Here is an 18,739-nt window from a genome sequence, read left to right as displayed (position 1 = left end):
AAGTTAACGCAGAATAAAAATACACATTGAAAATACTAGTACAAAACAAACTTAATTGATTTTTCAACAATAGGTGAATAAATATGACTATGGTCAAATTAGAAATAATCCATGGATCATAATAATCATGCCATATGCATCAATTTATAGACTTGCAAAACACCAAATTGAAGAAAATAACAACATTACAAAAACAAAACAAAAAAATTTGAACAAACACAAACTCCAGCATTAAAAGGGAACAAAATAACTGAGAAAATCATGCAATTGAGTTGACACTTATGCATCAGGATTGGCTTGAACATATGCCTCAATGGCCTTGAACATAGCCATGGCCTTCTCTTTCCCTTCCTTTATCTTCTCCTCATTAATCTCGACCTCGCCTTTTGTGTTGTACATGCTTCTGTTCTTGCAGATGCATCCTCTGATACGGTTAACAGCCTCGGTGGATGGAAGGTGTACACCCGCCGCAAAAAGGGGAAAGAGGTTGGAGGCGGCGAGGAAAAGAAGGGAGCCAGCGCAGGGGTTTGTAGAAGTCAGCCACCCAGCTCGGCAAGCAGTTCAGCCGTTTCCTACTTTCATGCATTCCTAGTTTTATGCTTTTTAGTTAAGCTGCGTTTAGTATAAATAAATGTAATTAGGGAGTTCAATTCATCTTGGATAGATCATTTGTAATTGGACGACTTAGTCGTAGGCCTCTGCGGAGGAGTGTTCTTCATTATTCTTTTTGCAATACAAGTGATCGAATTACATCCATTACTAGCCTTACGCTTGACAAGTCGTAATTCCATGCACCTCTCGTGCTCCTTACCCCTCCCCTCGCCTTTCACTCCTAACAATTGGTGCGGTGAACGATGGTTAACTCAAGGGCGGACTCACGACTGGAGGAATTGGAGAAGGCGACCGGGGATCTGCGTCATAGCAATCTTTCATTGGACGCGGCTGTCAAGGAACTCAACACTCAGTTCCGCCACACGGAGGACCAGGTAGCCAAGGTCCGTTCTGAACTCACGGCCATGCTCCTGGAGATGCGAGCAGGCTTCGCGCCCCTGAACCTCAAGGATGCACCCAACCCCGAGGATGGTTCCACTTCAGCGAACCACGCCTCAAGAACAGCGGCGGCCGAGGGCACCTCGGTGTCGCCCATGCCCACATTCGATGGCTCTGATGCCCTCGCTTGGCTGGCACGAGCTGAGCAGTATTTCTTGATCACCGGGACCGCTCCCGAGGATCGGGTGGCCTTGGCGATGGTGGCACTGGCGGGAGAGGCCCTGCCGTGGTACCAATTGCTGCGACACCGAGTCCCGGATCTGACATGGGCTCGGTTCGCAAGAGAGCTGATGAAGAGTTTCGAAGGCACCGGGGCCCTGAACGAATATGAAGCATTCGCGGCGGTAAGACACACCGGGTCGCTGGCGGAATTTGTGGCGGCCTTTGAAGCGCGCCTTGCACAGGTACCGAACATCTCGTGCCAGCAATACCTGGGTTTTTTCATGGCTGCCCTCCGACCCGAGATGCGGCTGCAAATGAAGGCCGCCAAAATCATGACCTATGAGGATGCGGTCGAAATGGCCCTAGACCTCGACATCATGGCATCGGTCCAACCTCAGCGGTCGACCCCCTCCCAAACCACGGTCCGGACGCACTCTTACCAGATCCACTCAAATCAGTCAGCCACGAAAGGGTATTTTCCGAACCCCTCGTACTCGACAGCCTCGTCGAAGCCAGTCTCCAAACGCTTTCGGAATGTGTCTCCGGAGGAATATAGGCGGCATATTGCAGCAGGGACCTGTGTCAAATGTGGGTTAAAGTTTGGGCCAGCCCACCGATGCCCACCCAGGACTCTCAACGTCATGATTTGCGAAGAACATGAGGACTCAGCCGCGGACTCCGACCCCGACGAAGAGGAAGTGATGGAACCCGGGGCGGAGCCGCAACTGTCGGTGTTGTCCCTGAACGGTCTGGACACGGCAAACACGATGAAGCTCTTTGGAGGAATCGCCTCTCATCCGGTTAAGGTGATGATCGATAGCGGGGCGAATTACTGCTTCATCTCCGAGCAGTGCGCCCAGCGGCTCGCGCTGCCGGTCACACCGACCTCGCTGTACTCGGTGGTTCTGGGAGACGGCTCCACCCGACAGGCCGCAGGGATGTGTAGACATATGTCTCTAGTATTGGAAAACGAGGAGTTTGTAGTATCGTGCTATGTATTTCCCCTCCGGAACATTGACGTCATTTTGGGGGTCGCATGGCTCGCGTCCCTCGGCTATGTCATGGAGAATTGGCAGCGTTCGACCATGGACTTCCGAGTACACGGCCGCCCTGTCTCACTTAAGGGCGACCCGTCCATCATGCGCCGGGCTTGTTCCACTCGCGACCTCGAGGAGGGTGACTGCTGTTGGGTCCTTCGGGCAATGGAAAAGGGGGGGCGGCGGAACCATTCGGCCTCGATTCGGCCTTATCCGCGGTGGCCAGATCGCAAATCCTGGGATTGATCGGGGAGTTTCCAGACACCACACGGGAATCCGCCGGCTTGCCTCCGCATCGCCGCACCGATCACAGGATCCCGCTCGTCCCAGACACCAACCCGGTTTTCGTACGCCCCTACCGGTACAATCAACTGCAGAAGGACGCGATGGAGAAGCTCGTGGCCGAGATGCTGGCCTCCGGAGTCATCCAACCTAGCCCCAGCCCATTCTCGATCCCGGTTCTCCTCGTGCGCAAGAAAGATGGTTCGTGGCATTTTTGCGTGGACTACAAGGAACTCAGTAAGCGTACAGTGCCGGACAAATACCCTATCCCAGTGATACAGGAACTCCTGGACGAGCTACACGGGGCCAAGTGGTTTAGCAAAATCGATCTCAAGGCGGGATACCACCAGATTCGGGTGGCAGCGGCCGACATCCCGAAAATGGCTTTTCGCACCCACTCCGGCCACTACGAGTTCCTAGTGATGCCATTCGGCCTCACCAATGCTCCGGCCACCTTCCAGAGCCTGATGAACGACATAAACCGATCGGCCCTGCGGAAATTCGTCCTGGTTTTCTTTGACGACATCCTTGTCTATAGCGCCACATGGGCGGAACACATGCGCCACCTCCGCAAGGTCTTCGAGGTGCTCAACACGCACTCCCTCGTCGTCAACGCAAATAAATGCCTTTTGGGCCGGACTAGCGTCGAGTACCTCGGCCACATTGTGTCTTTCGACGGGGTGAGGATGGACCCGGCCAAGATCTCGGCTGTCCTCCGCTGGCCGACGCCGAAATCCCTGAAGTGTGTGCGTGGGTTCCTGGGCCTAACAGGGTACTACCGCCGGTTTATCAAGGACTACGGCAAGATCGCCGCCCCGCTAACGGAACTCCTAAAGAAACCGCCAACACCCCGTTCCAAGCCGGCCTGGGCTTGGCCTGAAACGGCGGCGTGCGCTTTTGAAGCCCTCAAAGCAGCGTTAACATCGGCCCCGCTGCTCAGGATGCCGGATTTCTCAAAGGAATTCGTAATAGAATGCGATGCGTCGGGCTGTGGCCTCGGGGCCGTGCTCATGCAGGACCGCCAACCGGTGGCGTACTTCAGCTAGATGCTATCTTCACGTTGGCTAACCAAATCGGCATACGAGAAGGAACTCATGGCCCTCGTCTTCGCAATCCAGCATTGGCGCCCCTACTTACTGGGCCGCCGTTTCGTCGTCTACACGGACCAGCGTAGCCTACGCCAGCTACTAGCCCACCCTCTAGCTACCTGGGCACAACAAAACTGGGCCGCCAAACTGTTGGGCTATGACTTCACCATCATCTACAAGGAGGGAAAACTGAATCGGGCAGCAGACGCCCTATCCCGCCGCTACGACGACACGCTGGAACTATCGGTGATTTCGATCCCTTCGTGGCCCGAGTGGTCCTCGGTCCAGTCGACTCTCACCTCCGACCCGGCACTCGCAAAGATCAAGGCCGCGCTGGAGGCCGGCCAGCCAAGCTCCCCTCACTACGAGCTGATCCACGGAACCCTGTTCTACAAGGGCCAGATAGTCGTCCCACCCGGGTCGCCGTGGATCCCGCGGCTGCTCGGTGAATTACATGTCACGCCCACAGGCGGCCACTCAGGAGCCTACCGCACGTATCGCCGCATCGCCTCGAATGTTTACTGGCCCGGGATGGTGAAACAGGTCACTAATTTCGTCGCGGCATGCGCGACGTGCCAGCGACACAAGTTTGAAACCAAGTCCCCAGCAGGACTACTCCAGCCATTACCGATTCCGGATCGAATCTGGGAAGACATTAGTATGGACTTCGTGTCGGGGCTGCCTAGAGCGGGGGGTCTGGAATGCATTTTCGTCATCGTCGACCGCCTCTCCAAGTATGCTCATTTCATCGGCCTCCGACACCCTTTTACGGCCCGCCAAGTCGCGGAATTATTCACGCACGAGGTGTTTCGCCTCCACGGCATTCCTCGGTCTATCGTTTCAGATCGCGACCCCATCTTCCTCAGCTCATTCTGGAAGGAGTTGTTTCGGGCCACAGGAACCACGCTTAAGATGAGCTCCGCCTACCACCCCGAGACCGATGGCCAAACGGAGGTACTCAACCGTTGTCTGCAAACATATTTGCGTTGTTTCTCCTCTGATCGGCCCAAACAATGGAACAAATGGCTGGGCTGGGCTGAATACTGCTACAACACGAGCACGCACTCGGCTTCGGGCATGACACCATTCGAGGCGGTGTACGGCCGACCCCCGCCCACGCTGCACGCCTTTCTGCCCGGGGAGATTATGGCACAATCCGTGCTAGATACTCTTCGGTCTCGCGAAGAGATGCTCAAGCTGCTGCGCCGTCACTTAGGGCGAGCCCAGGACCGCATGACGACGGCCGCGAACAAACGGCGTCGGGACGTCGAGTTCGGCGTGGGGGACATGGTCTACTTGAAATTTTGGCCGCACCGTCAGTCCTCCCTGTTCAGTGGCCGCAACAGGAAGTTAGCACCCCGGTTCTTTGGCCCCTTTCGGATTGAGGCGCGTATAGGCACGACGGCTTATCGCCTAAAGCTCCCCGACTCGGCCCGCATTCACCCGGTGTTCCATGTCTCACTCCTCAAACGGGCCGTGGGAGACGCACCGGTGGAGGCCACGCTACCCGATAGCCTGGTTGATGCCGCGCCACTCTTCCTTCCGGAAAAAGTGTTGGCACGCCGGACTAAGCGCTGAGATGACGATACCGTCGACCAGGTCCTCATTAGTTGGGTCGGCCTGGGGGATGACGAGGCAACTTGGATGGACGAGGCGGACATCCGCGGACAGTTTCCTTTCTTCAGCCTTGAGGACAAGGCTGTTCCGACGGGCAGAGCAATTGATACGGTCAACAGCCTCGGTGGATGGAAGGTGTACACCCGCCGCAAAAAGGGGAAAGAGGTTGGAGGCGGCGAGGAAAAGAAGGGAGCCAGCGCAGGGGTTTGAAGAAGTCAGCCACCCAGCTCGGCAAGCAGTTCAGCCGTTTCCTACTTTCATGCATTCCTAGTTTTATGCTTTTTAGTTAAGCTGCGTTTAGTATAAATAAATGTAATTAGGGAGTTCAATTCATCTTGGATAGATCATTTGTAAGTGGACGACTTAGTCGTAGGCCTCTACGGAGGAGTGTTCTTCATTATTCTTTTTGCAATACAAGTGATCGAATTCCATCCATTACTAGCCTTACGCTTGACAAGTCGTAATTCCGTGCACCTCTCGTGCTCCCTACCCCTCCCCTCGACATCATGGCATCGGTCCAACCTCAGCGGTCGACCCCCTCCCAAACCACGGTCCGGACGCACTCTTACCAGATCCACTCAAATCGGTCAGCCACGAAAGGGTATTCTCCGAACCCCTCGTACTCGACAGCCTCATCGAAGCCAGTCTCCAAACGCTTTCGGAATGTGTCTCCGGAGGAATATAGGCGGCATATTGCAGCAGGGACCTGTGTCAAGTGCGGGTTAAAGTTTGGGCCAGCCCACCGATGCCCACCCAGGACTCTCAACGTCATGATTTGCGAAGAACATGAGGACTCAGCCGCGGACTCCGACCCCGACGAAGAGGAAGTGATGGAACCCGGGGCGGAGCCGCAACTGTCGGTGTTGTCCCTGAACGGTCTGGACACGACAAACACGATGAAGCTCTTTGGAGGAATTGCCTCTCATCCGGTTAAGGTGATGATCGATAGCGGGGCGAATTACTGCTTCATCTCCGAGCAGTGCGCCCAGCGGCTCACGCTGCTGGTCACACCGACCTCGCTGTACTCGGTGGTTCTGGGAGACGGCTCCACCCGACAGGCCGCAGGGATGTGTAGACATATGTCTCTAGTATTGGAAAACGAGGAGTTTGTAGTATCGTGCTATGTATTTCCCCTCCGGAACATTGACGTCATTTTGGGGGTCGCATGGCTCGCGTCCCTCGGCTATGTCATGGAAATTGGCAGCGTTCGACCATGGACTTCCGAGTACACGGCCGCCCTGTCTCACTTAAGGGCGACCCGTCCATCATGCGCCGGGCTTGTTCCACTCGCGACCTCCGCGGCCACGAGGAGGGTGACTGCTGTTGGGTCCTTCGGGCAATGGAAAAGGGGGGGCGGCGGAACCATTCGGCCTCGATTCGGCCTTATCCGCGGTGGCCAGATCGCAAATCCTGGGATTGATCGGGGAGTTTCCAGACACCACACGGGAATCCGCCGGCTTGCCTCCGCATCGCCGCACCGATCACAGGATCCCGCTCGTCCCAGACACCAAGCCGGTTTCCGTACGCCCCTACCGGTACAATCAACTGCAGAAGGACGAGATGGAGAAGCTCGTGGCCGAGATGCTGGCCTCTGGAGTCATCCAACCTAGCCCCAGCCCATTCTCGATCCCGGTTCTCCTCGTGCGCAAGAAAGATGGTTCGTGGCATTTTTGCGTGGACTACAGGGAACTCAGTAAGCGTACAGTGCCGGACAAATACCCTATCCCAGTGATACACGAACTCCTGGACGAGCTACACGGGGCCAAGTGGTTTAGCAAAATCGATCTCAAGGCGGGATACCACCAGATTCGGGTGGCAGCGGCCGACATCCCGAAAATGGCTTTTCGCACCCACTCCGGCCACTACGAGTTCCTAGTGATGCCATTCGGCCTCACCAACGCTCCGGCCACCTTCCAGAGCCTGATGAACGACATAAACCGATCGGCCCTGCGGAAATTCGTCCTAGTTTTCTTTGACGACCTCCTTGTCTATAGCGCCACATGGGCGGAACACATGCGCCACCTCCGCAAGGTCTTCGAGGTGCTCAACACGCACTCCCTCGTCGTCAACGCAAAAAAATGCCTTTTGGGCCGGACTAGCGTCGAGTACCTCGGCCACATTGTGTCTTTCGACGGGGTGAGGATGGACCCGGCCAAGATCTCGGCTGTCCTCCGCTGGCCGACGCCGAAATCCCTGAAGTGTGTGCGCGGGTTCCTGGGCCTAACAGGGTACTACCGCCGGTTTATCAAGGACTACGGCAAGATCGCCGCCCCGGTAACGGAACTCCTAAAGAAACCGCCAACACCCCGTTCCAAGCCGGCCTGGGCTTGGCCTGAAACGGCGGCGTGCGCTTTTGAAGCCCTCAAAGCAGCGTTAACATCGGCCCCGCTGCTCAGGATGTCGGATTTCTCAAAGGAATTCGTAATAGAATGCGATGCGTCGGGCCGTGGCCTCGGGGCCGTGCTCATGCAGGACCGCCAACCGGTAGCGTACTTCAGCTAGATGCTATCTTCACGTTGGCTAACCAAATCGGCATACGAGAAGGAACTCATGGCGTCTTCGCAATCCAGCATTGGCGCCCCTACTTACTGGGCCGCCGTTTCGTCGTCTACACGGACCAGCGTAGCCTACGCCAGCTACTAGCCCACCCTCTAGCTACCTCGGCACAACAAAACTGGGTCGCCAAACTGTTGGGCTATGACTTCACCATCATCTACAAGGAGGGAAAACTGAATCGGGCAGCAGACGCCCTATCCCGCCGCTACGACGACACGCTGGAACTATCGGTGATTTTGATCCCTTCGTGGCCCGAGTGGTCCTCGGTCCAGTCGACTCTCACCTCCGACCCGGCACTCGCAAAGATCAAGGCCGCGCTGGAGGCCGGCCAGCCAAGCTCCCCTCACTACGAGCTGATCCACGGAACCCTGTTCTACAAGGGCCGGATAGTCGTCCCACCTGGCTCGCCGTGGATCCCGCGGCTGCTCGGTGAATTACATGTCACGCCCACAGGCGGCCACTCAGGAGCCTACCGCACGTATCGCCGCATCACCTCGAATGTTTACTGGCCCGGGATGGTGAAACAGGTCACTAATTTCGTCGCGGCATGCGCGACGTGCCAGCGACACAAGTTTGAAACCAAGTCCCCAGCAGGACTACTCCAGCCATTACCGATTCCGGATCGAATCTGGGAAGACATTAGTATGGACTTCGTGTCGGGGCTGCCTAGAGCGGGGGGTCTGGACTGCATTTTCGTCATCGTCGACCGCCTCTCCAAGTATGCTCATTTCATCGGCCTCCGACACCCTTTTACGGCCCGCCAAGTCGCGGAATTATTCACGCACGAGTTGTTTCGCCTCCACGGCATTCCTCGGTCTATCGTTTCAGATCGCGACCCCATCTTCCTCAGCTCATTCTGGAAGGAGTTGTTTCGGGCCACAGGAACCACGCTTAAGATGAGCTCCGCCTACCACCCTGAGACCGATGGCCAAACGGAGGTACTCAACCGTTGTCTGCAAACATATTTGCGCTGTTTCTCCTCTGATCGGCCCAAACAATGGAACAAATGGCTGGGCTGGGCTGAATACTGCTACAACACGAGCACGCACTCGGCTTCGGGCATGACACCATTCGAGGCGGTGTACGGCCGACCCCCGCCCACGCTGCACGCCTTTCTGCCCGGGGAGATTCAGGCACAATCCGTGCTAGATACTCTTCGGTCTCGCGACGAGATGCTCAAGCTGCTGCGCCGTCACTTAGGGCGAGCCCAGGACCGCATGACGACGGCTGCGAACAAACGGCGTAGGGACGTCGAGTTCGGCGTGGGGGACATGGTCTACTTGAAATTTTGGCTGCACCGTCAGTCCTCCCTGTTCAGTGGCCGCAACAGGAAGTTAGCACCCCGGTTCTTTGGCCCCTTTCGGATTGAGGCGCGTATAGACACGACGGCTTATCGCCTAAAGCTCCCCGACTCGGCCCGCATTCACCCGGTGTTCCATGTCTCACTCCTCAAACGGGCCGTGGGAGACGCACCGGTGGAGGCCACGCTACCCGATAGCCTGGTTGATGCCGCGCCACTCTTCCTTCCGGAAAAAGTGCTGGCACGCCGGACTGAGCGCCGAGATGACGATACCGTCGACCAGGTCCTCATTAGTTGGGTCGGCCTGGGGGATGACGAGGCAACTTGGATGGACGAGGCGGACATCCGCGGACAGTTTCCTTTCTTCATCCTTGAGGACAAGGCTGTTCCGACGGGCGGAGCAATTGATACGGTCAACAGCCTCGGTGGATGGAAGGTGTACACCCGCTGCAAAAAGGGGAAAGAGGTTGGAGGCGGCGAGGAAAAGAAGGGAGCCAGCGCAGGGGTTTGAAGAAGTCAGCCACCCAGCTCGGCAAGCAGTTCAGCCGTTTCCTACTTTCATGCATTCCTAGTTTTATGCTTTTTAGTTAAGCTGCGTTTAGTATAAATAAATGTAATTAGGGAGTTCAATTCATCTTGGATAGATCATTTGTAATTGGAAGACTTAGTCGTAGGCCTCTACGGAGGAGTGTTCTTCATTATTCTTTTTGCAATACAAGTGATCGAATTCCATCCATTACTAGCCTTACGCTTGACAAGTCGTAATTCCGTGCACCTCTCGTGCTCCCTACCCCTCCCCTCGCCATTCACTCCTAACATCCTCCATCTTCCGTTGGGACGATCTTGATATGACAAGTGATGGATTCGAGGACACCTGCAAGAGCGTCGCCCTCGATGATGCTGTAGGTGTGTGTCAAGTTCTCCTTGTCAATGGCCTCCAAGCGGTGCTTAGCGATCTTATACTGACTCCCTTCACCAAAATGAATGATCTTCACGGTGCCAACGCCACCATCTCCTTCCACGATCTCCACGTTCTTGATGGCCTGAGGCATGATCTTGGGAATGAGAGTGCCGGCGTCGAGAACCATGGCTTTGAACATCTTTGCAGCTGGGAGTGAGGAAGTAACCTCTATATCATAAGTGATGGCAACCATGGTTATGGTTTTTAAGCTTGAAATAGAAGTAAATAATGGAAAATAAAAGCTATGAAGGTTTGTTTGTATGAATTGTGATGGGAATGTGGCCTTATATAGTGTGAAAAAGAAGCTTCTCTTGTTTATTCATATGATTTTTGTATGTGAAAGACATGGTATCCATTACCAGTTATGGCTTCTTCGTGGACTCTTTTTCTTTCTTTCTTTTTTGTATATGAATATAATGCTTGTTTCTTTCTATTTCTCTATAATTTATTTCAGTTAATGTAAATATTAATGTGTATATCAAGATTCAAGACAATCGTAGAGTTTTTAATAATTCTGTTGTATACAATAATTCAAGACAATCACACATTAATTAATTTTAAATTTTGAAATTCTATCCTTCAAATAGTTAAGTGTGATGTTGTATCAACCTATATTATCACTAAAAAGTAAATTAGATTTATGGCACACCAAGATTGTTGACGGTTTGTAAGCAATCATATATCGCTTAGTATTTGTTTTATATTTATCCTTATAGTTGTTTCTATCATGGATTTGACATAAACAGTAGATGTCTTTTTCTAGCTAGGGTCATTTGAGAATGAAATTTGTGAAAAAATAAATATAGAAATAGGCTATTCACCTTTTTGAAAGACCTCATAAGAGTTAGGATGAGATAGTAGAATCACCTTTTTGAAAGACCTCATAAGAGTTAAGGATGAGATAGTAGAATCATCATCAAGTTAATGTGTGGGACAAGAATATGTTTTTTAACACACCCCACTCATGTGAGCTGAAATTCACATTGAACTTTCATATACACAGGCAAAAAAATCCACATCGACCCGAGCAGAATCATTACCAAATCATATAAATAAAAAAATTCACATCGACCCGAGCAGAATCATTACCAAATCATATAAATAAAAAAATCCACATCGACCCGAGCAGAATCATTACCAAATCATATAAATAAAAAAATCCACATCGACCCGAGCAGAATCATTACCAAATCAATATGGCAAGAATGATGATTTCAACAAGCAACTATACATTTGGACCGAAATAGTCTATATTTCTCGTGTTTATAGTTATCACCAACATATATACAAGTTTCGACTACTCCAGTTTTGAGATTTATGGATTAGAAATTTATTAGTTCCAAAATTTAAGGGTGTCTTTGATTTCATAACCAATGGAGTATTTTTCTTTTCAATTAATTTTCTACTCCCCTTACAAAAGACTTCAATTTAGTTTAACTCTTTTTTTCAATCCTATCCCTAATCAATCAATAATACATTATTTATCTCTTCATGACCATGATTTCATGAAAAAATATTCATCTTTTCAGGTTTTAAACTAAGCTATAAATCTAAATAATCATCAATTGATTGTATACAGAATTACTAATCTTAAAAAGTCAATATACTTCGTGAACTGCATTAAAAGTTGTACACAAATTCTTGATTGCTCTATAAATAATCCTTGTTATATAGTAAAAGAATTGATAACCAAAGATTGTTTCACGAAATCAAACGTGCAATATTATGCGTCCTTATTTAGTACTACAACACAAATTCAATACAAACAATATTCACTCAACACAAATTCAAAATACCACACAAGTAAACCAATATTACTCTAGCTAGACAATCAAACCATAGTCTCACACACAATTTATATCTCAAATTACAACCCCTCGTCGATCCACGACACAATTCCATGTGTATAAAATGACATCATCGAAAAAAAAAGGTATATTACTAAAATAAAATACGAAACCCGTCTCGTCTCTTCTAGTAGTCGGGGTTTGCCATGTAAGCCTCGATAGCCTTGAACAAACCAAGGGCCTTTTCTTTCCCCTCCTTGATCTTCTCCTCACTCACTTCAGCACCCTCCTTGACGTTGTAAATGCTTCTGTTCTTGCAAATGCTTCCTCCATCTTCGGTTGGGACGATCTTGATATGATAGGTGATGGATTCGATGAGCCCTGAAATGGCATCATCGCCCTCGATGATGCTGTAGGTGTAGGTCAAGTTGACCTTGTCAATGGCATCCACGCGTTGCTTGACGCTCTTGTACTCACTCCCTTCGCCAAAATGGACAACCTTGATGGTGCCAACGCCGCCATCCCCTTCCAAGATCTCCACGTTCTTGATGGCCTGAGGCATGATCTTCGGGATGAGGGTGTCAGAGTCGACCACCAAGGCCTTGAACAGCTTGGCGGCCGAGATGGACGAAGGGTTCTCTACATCGTAAGTGATCACACCCATTGATATATGAAGTTTTTTTGAAGAACAGTGAGGATTTATACAAATGATGAGAAAATGTAGGAGTGGAAGGTGTTGTTTTATAGTGTGGGATGGAAGGTTCTCTGCCTTGATATTTTTTTATTTTGATAGCTCTAGTTAGTTGAAGGTTAAGTCAATCATTCATCACACATTTATTGAATAATTGAATAATTGAAAGTTAAGTCTGTGGAACATTGGAAAAATTGGTAAGAGCATCTCATTATGGACTCTTTCTTTTACCATGTTGAGTACGATGGTTTTATCTGATAGCTATGCTTTAGATTTTATGTGCTTCATTAATGTCAAATGAAGATAGTGATTTGCGATCCAAGTATTACTCCCTCCTTCCAAAAAAAAAAAATTAAGTACATTTTAAATGGCATGGAAATTAATGAATAATGGTAACACAAGAGAGAGGAGAAGAATAATTAAAGTAGAGTTAGTGGATATTGAGACTCATATTATTATTAGTGGACAGTGAGACCTACATTATTATTAGTATTTAATGATTATAACGTTGGGTCATAGTCGTATAAGTTGTAAATAAATTGATATATATAGGTAATGAGTTGGAGACAACTTTCAATAAATAAAAATGTCCATATTTTTATGGGACGGATGAAAATGAAAAGTGCATATATTTTTATGGGACAAGAGATTATTAAAATGAAAAAATCCTACTCCCTCCGTCCCATAATAGATATCACACTTTCCTTTTTAGTTTGTCCTACAAAAGATGCAACATTTCTATTTTTAGAAAAAGTTTTCTCTTACATTAATATAAAAATTATATTTTCTCTCTCTATTTCCACACAAAACAAAACCTCCTAAAATCTCGTACCATCCCACAAGTGTGATATCTTTTATGGGACAGAAGGAGTATGTTTTTGGCTTCATCACCTTGTGGCATGTATGTGTACCATGAAAAAAAGAAAACAGTAATTAATACTCCCTCCAATCTTCATCCCATAGAAATATGCTATTTAGGGTTGACACGAGTGTTATTGCATAATTGGTAAAGTAAGAGCAAATGAGAAAAAGTACTAGTTGAAATTGTGTAGTGGATGGTGTGACCCATAAATAATAAAGTAAAAGAGAACGAAGAAAAATATTGTCATATATTGATATGGACTATTTGTATGAGACAGACGGAAAAAGAAAATATGTTCTATTTTTACGGAACGAAGAGAGCAGTATATTGATTGAAAACAGTACTGATGCAAGTTAATTGCAACTTGATAGTGGTTAAGTTGTAGGAGTATATTGATTGAAAACAGTACTGATGCAAATTAATTGCAATTTGATAGTGGTTACTAGTAATACTCCATCTATAACTGATTTGATGTAACAAGTTTGGCATTTTGGTAGGGTCAATTGAGAGCTGTTTCAAATATAGAAAGTGAATTAGAAGAAAAAGTCACAGTTGCATTAATTTGGAGCTAGCACTCCATGGTAGACTAGTCTACACTTCCTCTAGTTTGAATTGAGCACTCAAATGTGAATGTGAACAAAAACTGAGCACCAACTCTCCATGAACTAATATGTCTGTTCCACCTTTTGTTCACACAACAAACATCATGAGTTCGAATTTCACCAATATACGGCCTCGTACACACGAGGTGCTCGTTACCAAATTCTGTTACATTTCATCGTATTAGCCAATCACCCACGCATGTGCACAATGTATATTTTATATCACTAAAATAAAATACATGTGGCATGTCCAATTGCAACTTCATATGTACACAAACAAAGCCTTCTGTTTGTTCCAAAACTTAAAAAAAAATACACATTCTACCTTATCTGAATTACTCATCTCTCCCAAACTCAAAACTATTACTCGAACTCCTCGAAATAATGCATAAGCTCCAAACCAGTTCATCAGAACTCAGAAAAGTTAAAATGGGGCTATCTTTTTCCTCTGTGGACCTGCTCTTATTCTTGAATCACCGAGTACTGTCACTCTCCCTTTAGCTATAACGTCGTTTTTCAGCTCAGATGATTCCTTGGCATGTGTTTTTCTAGGTGTAAGACCCTCAGCAGTAGTGGATTTTGGAAAGATCTTACACAGTGTGTGTCTGTTCTGAATTCCGTGGCGACTTTTAAGGCCGGGGGAAGGTTGTGTTCGTGTTGGTGTTCTCTGTCCTATGATTTCATCGTTTTCTGAGTAAGACCAGAGAAACATTGGTTGTGATGTTCTTAGTAGAGAGCCTAAAGTAAATATAGAAATCCAATGTCTGATCAGAATTCAGACACCAAACATATTTGAATTCGATCACAAGAAAAATCAGTGTCGATTTTGGAAACTATTCAGCAAGAAATTCATGTTAGCACAAAATTTATAAGCAATATGCATAGAAAGAGCTGAGCTATGCAAGTTACCTGGACTTGACAAGACAGCACGGGGGCGTGGGGCAGAAGTCGCTCTAAGACATTTTTGGCCATCTTTCACATCTGCTTTCTTTTTGTTTGTTTCCTCTGTTGAGCAAGAGAGTAGTATCATTTTGTGCTTGTCTAGAACTCAGTACAAACTACAAAGTTGTTATGATCCAACGAGTAAGATGCCAAACCTTTGGATCTGTAGAAGCTCGGAGGAGGTGATAGAGGGACATAAGACTGAGGAACCCTCACAACAGGCCTTGAGGAATCATCTGCACATCCAAAACAAAGTTGTAAAATTAACCAATGCAGCTTACGGTGAAGAAGTGCACGCTAATCTTGAATGTTTCTATGTAGCAAACACCCGAATAACACCATTGCGATGAACTTGTTCCACGAGCATTAAATATATGCATTGCATTGATCTTTACTAGCTATGAAACAGTGATTCTGAGATTGATTAAGGCAGCTTACATTCCAGCTACCAAAATACTCTGAATCATAAAAGATCAAGATAGTAAATCGACATTATTCCCCATGCCGTCCAAGAAAAATACGTCCTAAGAGCGTGAGTTTATGCAATAACAACATTTAATACTCCCTCCGTACTTTGTAGCTGAGTCGTATTCCTTTTTAGGTTGTCGCACTGTAGCTGAGTCGTTTCCTTATTTGGCAAAAAACCAACAGTACATGTCTTCTCTTACTACTTTGTTATTTGTTCATCTCTTTATTTTTTTCCTTTCTACTTATTCTCCTTTTACCTAACTTCCTTAAAAGTTAAAACAATTTTTTCTTAAATATCGTGCCGAAAAGAAATGCTTTGATACGGAGTCTGGCCAAGTGAGTGCCAGCAGGATAGCTCCACAAATCTAGCTGATTGGTTAGTTTGTTCAAGCTAACTGATGGAGAAGAAATCATCTTTTGGAGAGATCAGAAATAGGGACGGCAGCAGCCGTAGGCCTCTGCGGAGGATTATCGTGGCCTCCTATGTGAGGATTTCTTTCTTTCTGTCCTTTTATCAATAAATTGAGTTCTTATTTCCTTAATCATAGTGTTCTATTGGTTGAGTTGGAATCCGGCCTTGCTTCTACTACAGAGTAGATGGAGGAGGGAGTACTTAATTGGAATAGTAAGTCACTCATTTTTACAGATTGCTCATCAGCAACTAATCATATTCAATAAATCACCTCCTTTAAGAGGGATTATTCAAGCTGAACCAAAAATCCTAATTCATGTCAAAATTGATTACCAGTAATGTAAAAAATACAAAATCAATTAAAAAATTACATAAAAAGCAAATATCAAGAGATCAAAAACAAAATCAATTCAAAAAAAAAACCTGAAGAGGAGGAATGATTTAGAGAAAGCCATTCAAAAGCCTTCAAAGACTGCAAGGAATTCTTCTCATAAGCATATTGGTCAGCATCTTCTCTCTGAACCCTCACCTTCACTTTTGGATACACTTTTCAAAACCAAAAAAAAAAAACCCAGTTGAGATAAAACATATAAACAGTTTAAACTGAAAGCATAGGAAAATCCGAAAAACTTACTGTTTTCGTGCAGATGCTTCTTCCCAGATTGAGTCATAACTACAGAAATCTTGCGCTTTTATAAGAGAATCGTGAAATCAGAGGGGGAAATGGAACATGTGTTAAAGATGTGATAAAGATTCTTCCCTATAAAGGAGGAGAGATATGAAGAATTGAATTGAATGTCGCGTGCCTTTTCGAAGATTTGAATGTTTATGCTGCCAATAGTCAATTGGTAAACGACAAATCGACGACGTGCGTTTATCTATTTTTATTTCATAAATTAGTCTTTCTGTATTTCTAAAATATTGGAATTTATCTATTCTCAATTTTCAGTTTACTTGATTACCCACATACTCCTTCCATTTCATATTAAGAGTTTTGATTTTTTATTTTAGTTTATTCCATATTAGGAGTCTCAATTGAGATATTATATAAAGTTAATAGATCTCACATTTCACTAATTTTATTCACTCACATTTTGTTATAAAACTAATACTTCTTTCATCCACCAATACAAGGTCAATTTGACCGGACAAGAGTTTTAAGAAATATACCCCCTCCGTACCATAAAAGATGACATACTTGGGTAATGGCACGGAATTTAAGAGATTTGGTTTATGTGTCAAGTAGAAAGAGAAAATAATGTATTTATATTAATGTGTGAGAGAACTTTTTCTAAAAAAAAGAAATGTGACATCTTTTATGGGACAAACTAAAAAGGAAAGTGTGACATCTATTATGGGACGGGGGAAGTAGTAGAAAGTGAGTGGAAAAATTAGTAGAAGAGTCATACTTTTATATATTAGTTTTATAGTGAAATATGAGTGAAAGTGAGGTCCATTACCAAAAGTAGTAAAAAAATGAGACATTTATTAGAGGACGAACGAAAATGGCAAAATGAAACACTTATTCGTGGAGGGAGTATATAAACACGGGACCCACATTTCACTATCTTTTTACCGACATACTTTTATATTTTCTTAAAACTCGTGTCGCACTCAATTGAGACACCTAAAATGAAATGAAGAGAATAATATTTTCTTGACATAAAAATACTTATCTCCATAAAAGGAGATATGTATCATTTCTTCCCCTCATCTGAAGGGGTTGGCAGCGGAAGCGTGCATGTTCTAACGGATCACATAATTTGATCTATTTAGCAGATTATCTAGACAAAATCTATTCGCGTAATTATCACATGTATCATGCTCATAACTTGAATTAAAACATGCTTTAGCATATAAAATCCCTAAAACATGCTTAGTACGGAATTAACCAATTTACCTCGTTGATTCAATCAAGAATTGATGATGGCTTGCTCCGTCTCCTCGTGAAGATCTTCAGTACTCGACCTCGGATCTTCTGACTGGTGTCCCGGACTGTATACTGATATTTGTGTGGGCAACTCTCACCAGAATACTAGGACTCGAATAATGAAGACAGAACTCAGCTCACGGAAGAAGTAATTTTCGAACTCTCTCTCTCTTTAGAGGGGGGAAGAAAATTGGGAGCAATAATAATTGTTATTTTTGTCTCATTTATTCTCCTATTTATATTAAGTCACATATTGGGCCCAGTCAGGGATCTAAGAAAGAATTTGGACATGGCCTCACCCAATTAGCTTTTTACTAATTAAATTGAACTCACAATTTAATATAAGCTTATATTGGAATATTACAAGCAACCACTACAGAAGTAATATTGCACTGCCTTTCCAAATCCGAAATTACAAGTATTCCGGGTTTCCTTTATTTGTTTAATTCATTTCCCGTGCTTAAGATAAAAACATCCATTAATTAATTAATGTCTGCTATGGACTTAATTAATTAACATATTTTATTCTCCAAGAGTGGACTTAGCAAGAAACTCTTATTTATTATTCATAGAGTAATTAAACTCCAACTAGCTAGGTTCCGAATAATAAAACCTTGTTTCGAGCTCCTCTTGTGGATGTTATCAAACGAGACTCTTCTCGCGCACGATTCAAGATAATAGCAATCCTAGCACCGCTAGATAATGATCACCACTACCCAATATACCTGGATCGTTGGGTGACGAAAAACCCGCACCTTTGGTAAGTCAAAGTAGTAGATACTCAATATCGTATGCTCAATGCTAACGTACATTGATTAAGAAATTAATTATCAAGACCTCGTCTTTCAGTAGATAGCATAAAGACCCGTCTTGCTGTTAGATCCATTCAGTGCTATACCACACCAACGTCATCATATTTCAATAAGGCTTAGAAATAATCGGACTGACATTGCAACCTTTCACGATAGTTAGTCTAGGTCTATCTGGGTTGT

General features: G+C 46.2%; 2 protein-coding genes and 1 pseudogene across 2 annotated transcripts; all 3 read right to left on the bottom strand.

The window, feature by feature from the left end:
* Positions 1-279: 279 nt before the first annotated feature.
* LOC121744640 lies at positions 280-10,246 on the bottom strand (annotated as a pseudogene).
* A 1,503-nt stretch (positions 10,247-11,749) lies between these two features.
* On the bottom strand, positions 11,750-12,557 carry LOC121744626 (major allergen Pru ar 1-like). The gene has a single exon (XM_042138226.1). The coding sequence runs from the start codon at positions 12,502-12,504 to the stop codon at positions 12,028-12,030; it is 477 nt and encodes a 158-aa protein (XP_041994160.1). The 5' UTR covers positions 12,505-12,557; the 3' UTR covers positions 11,750-12,027.
* Positions 12,558-14,197: 1,640 nt separating this feature from the next.
* LOC121744616 lies at positions 14,198-16,643 on the bottom strand. The gene is made up of 5 exons (XM_042138215.1): positions 16,452-16,643; positions 16,241-16,363; positions 15,093-15,173; positions 14,905-15,000; positions 14,198-14,685 (listed from the first exon to the last, which is right to left on the bottom strand). The coding sequence occupies exons 1-5, from the start codon at positions 16,486-16,488 to the stop codon at positions 14,420-14,422; spliced, it is 603 nt and encodes a 200-aa protein (XP_041994149.1). The 5' UTR covers positions 16,489-16,643; the 3' UTR covers positions 14,198-14,419.
* Positions 16,644-18,739: the final 2,096 nt, after the last annotated feature.

Source organism: Salvia splendens, chromosome 1 (assembly GCF_004379255.2).
Source record: "Salvia splendens isolate huo1 chromosome 1, SspV2, whole genome shotgun sequence".
Classification (NCBI taxonomy): domain Eukaryota; kingdom Viridiplantae; phylum Streptophyta; class Magnoliopsida; order Lamiales; family Lamiaceae; genus Salvia; species Salvia splendens.
Note: the sequence above shows the minus strand (reverse complement) of the source record. Positions and strands in the feature narration are given on the sequence as shown.

Excerpts from the sequence above, each read along its gene's own strand:
- LOC121744626 (XM_042138226.1), bottom strand. The coding sequence starts at position 12,504 with ATGGGTGTGATCACTTACGATGTAGAGAACCCTTCGTCCATCTCGGCC.
- LOC121744616 (XM_042138215.1), bottom strand. The coding sequence starts at position 16,488 with ATGACTCAATCTGGGAAGAAGCATCTGCACGAAAACA. Across the intron at positions 16,364-16,451 it reads GAAGCATCTGCACGAAAACA|TGTATCCAAAAGTGAAGGTG; the intron begins GTAAGTTTTTCG and ends GGTTTTGAAAAG. Across the intron at positions 14,686-14,904 it reads TGCTGTCTTGTCAAGTCCAG|AAAACGATGAAATCATAGGA; the intron begins GTAACTTGCATA and ends GGTCTTACTCAG.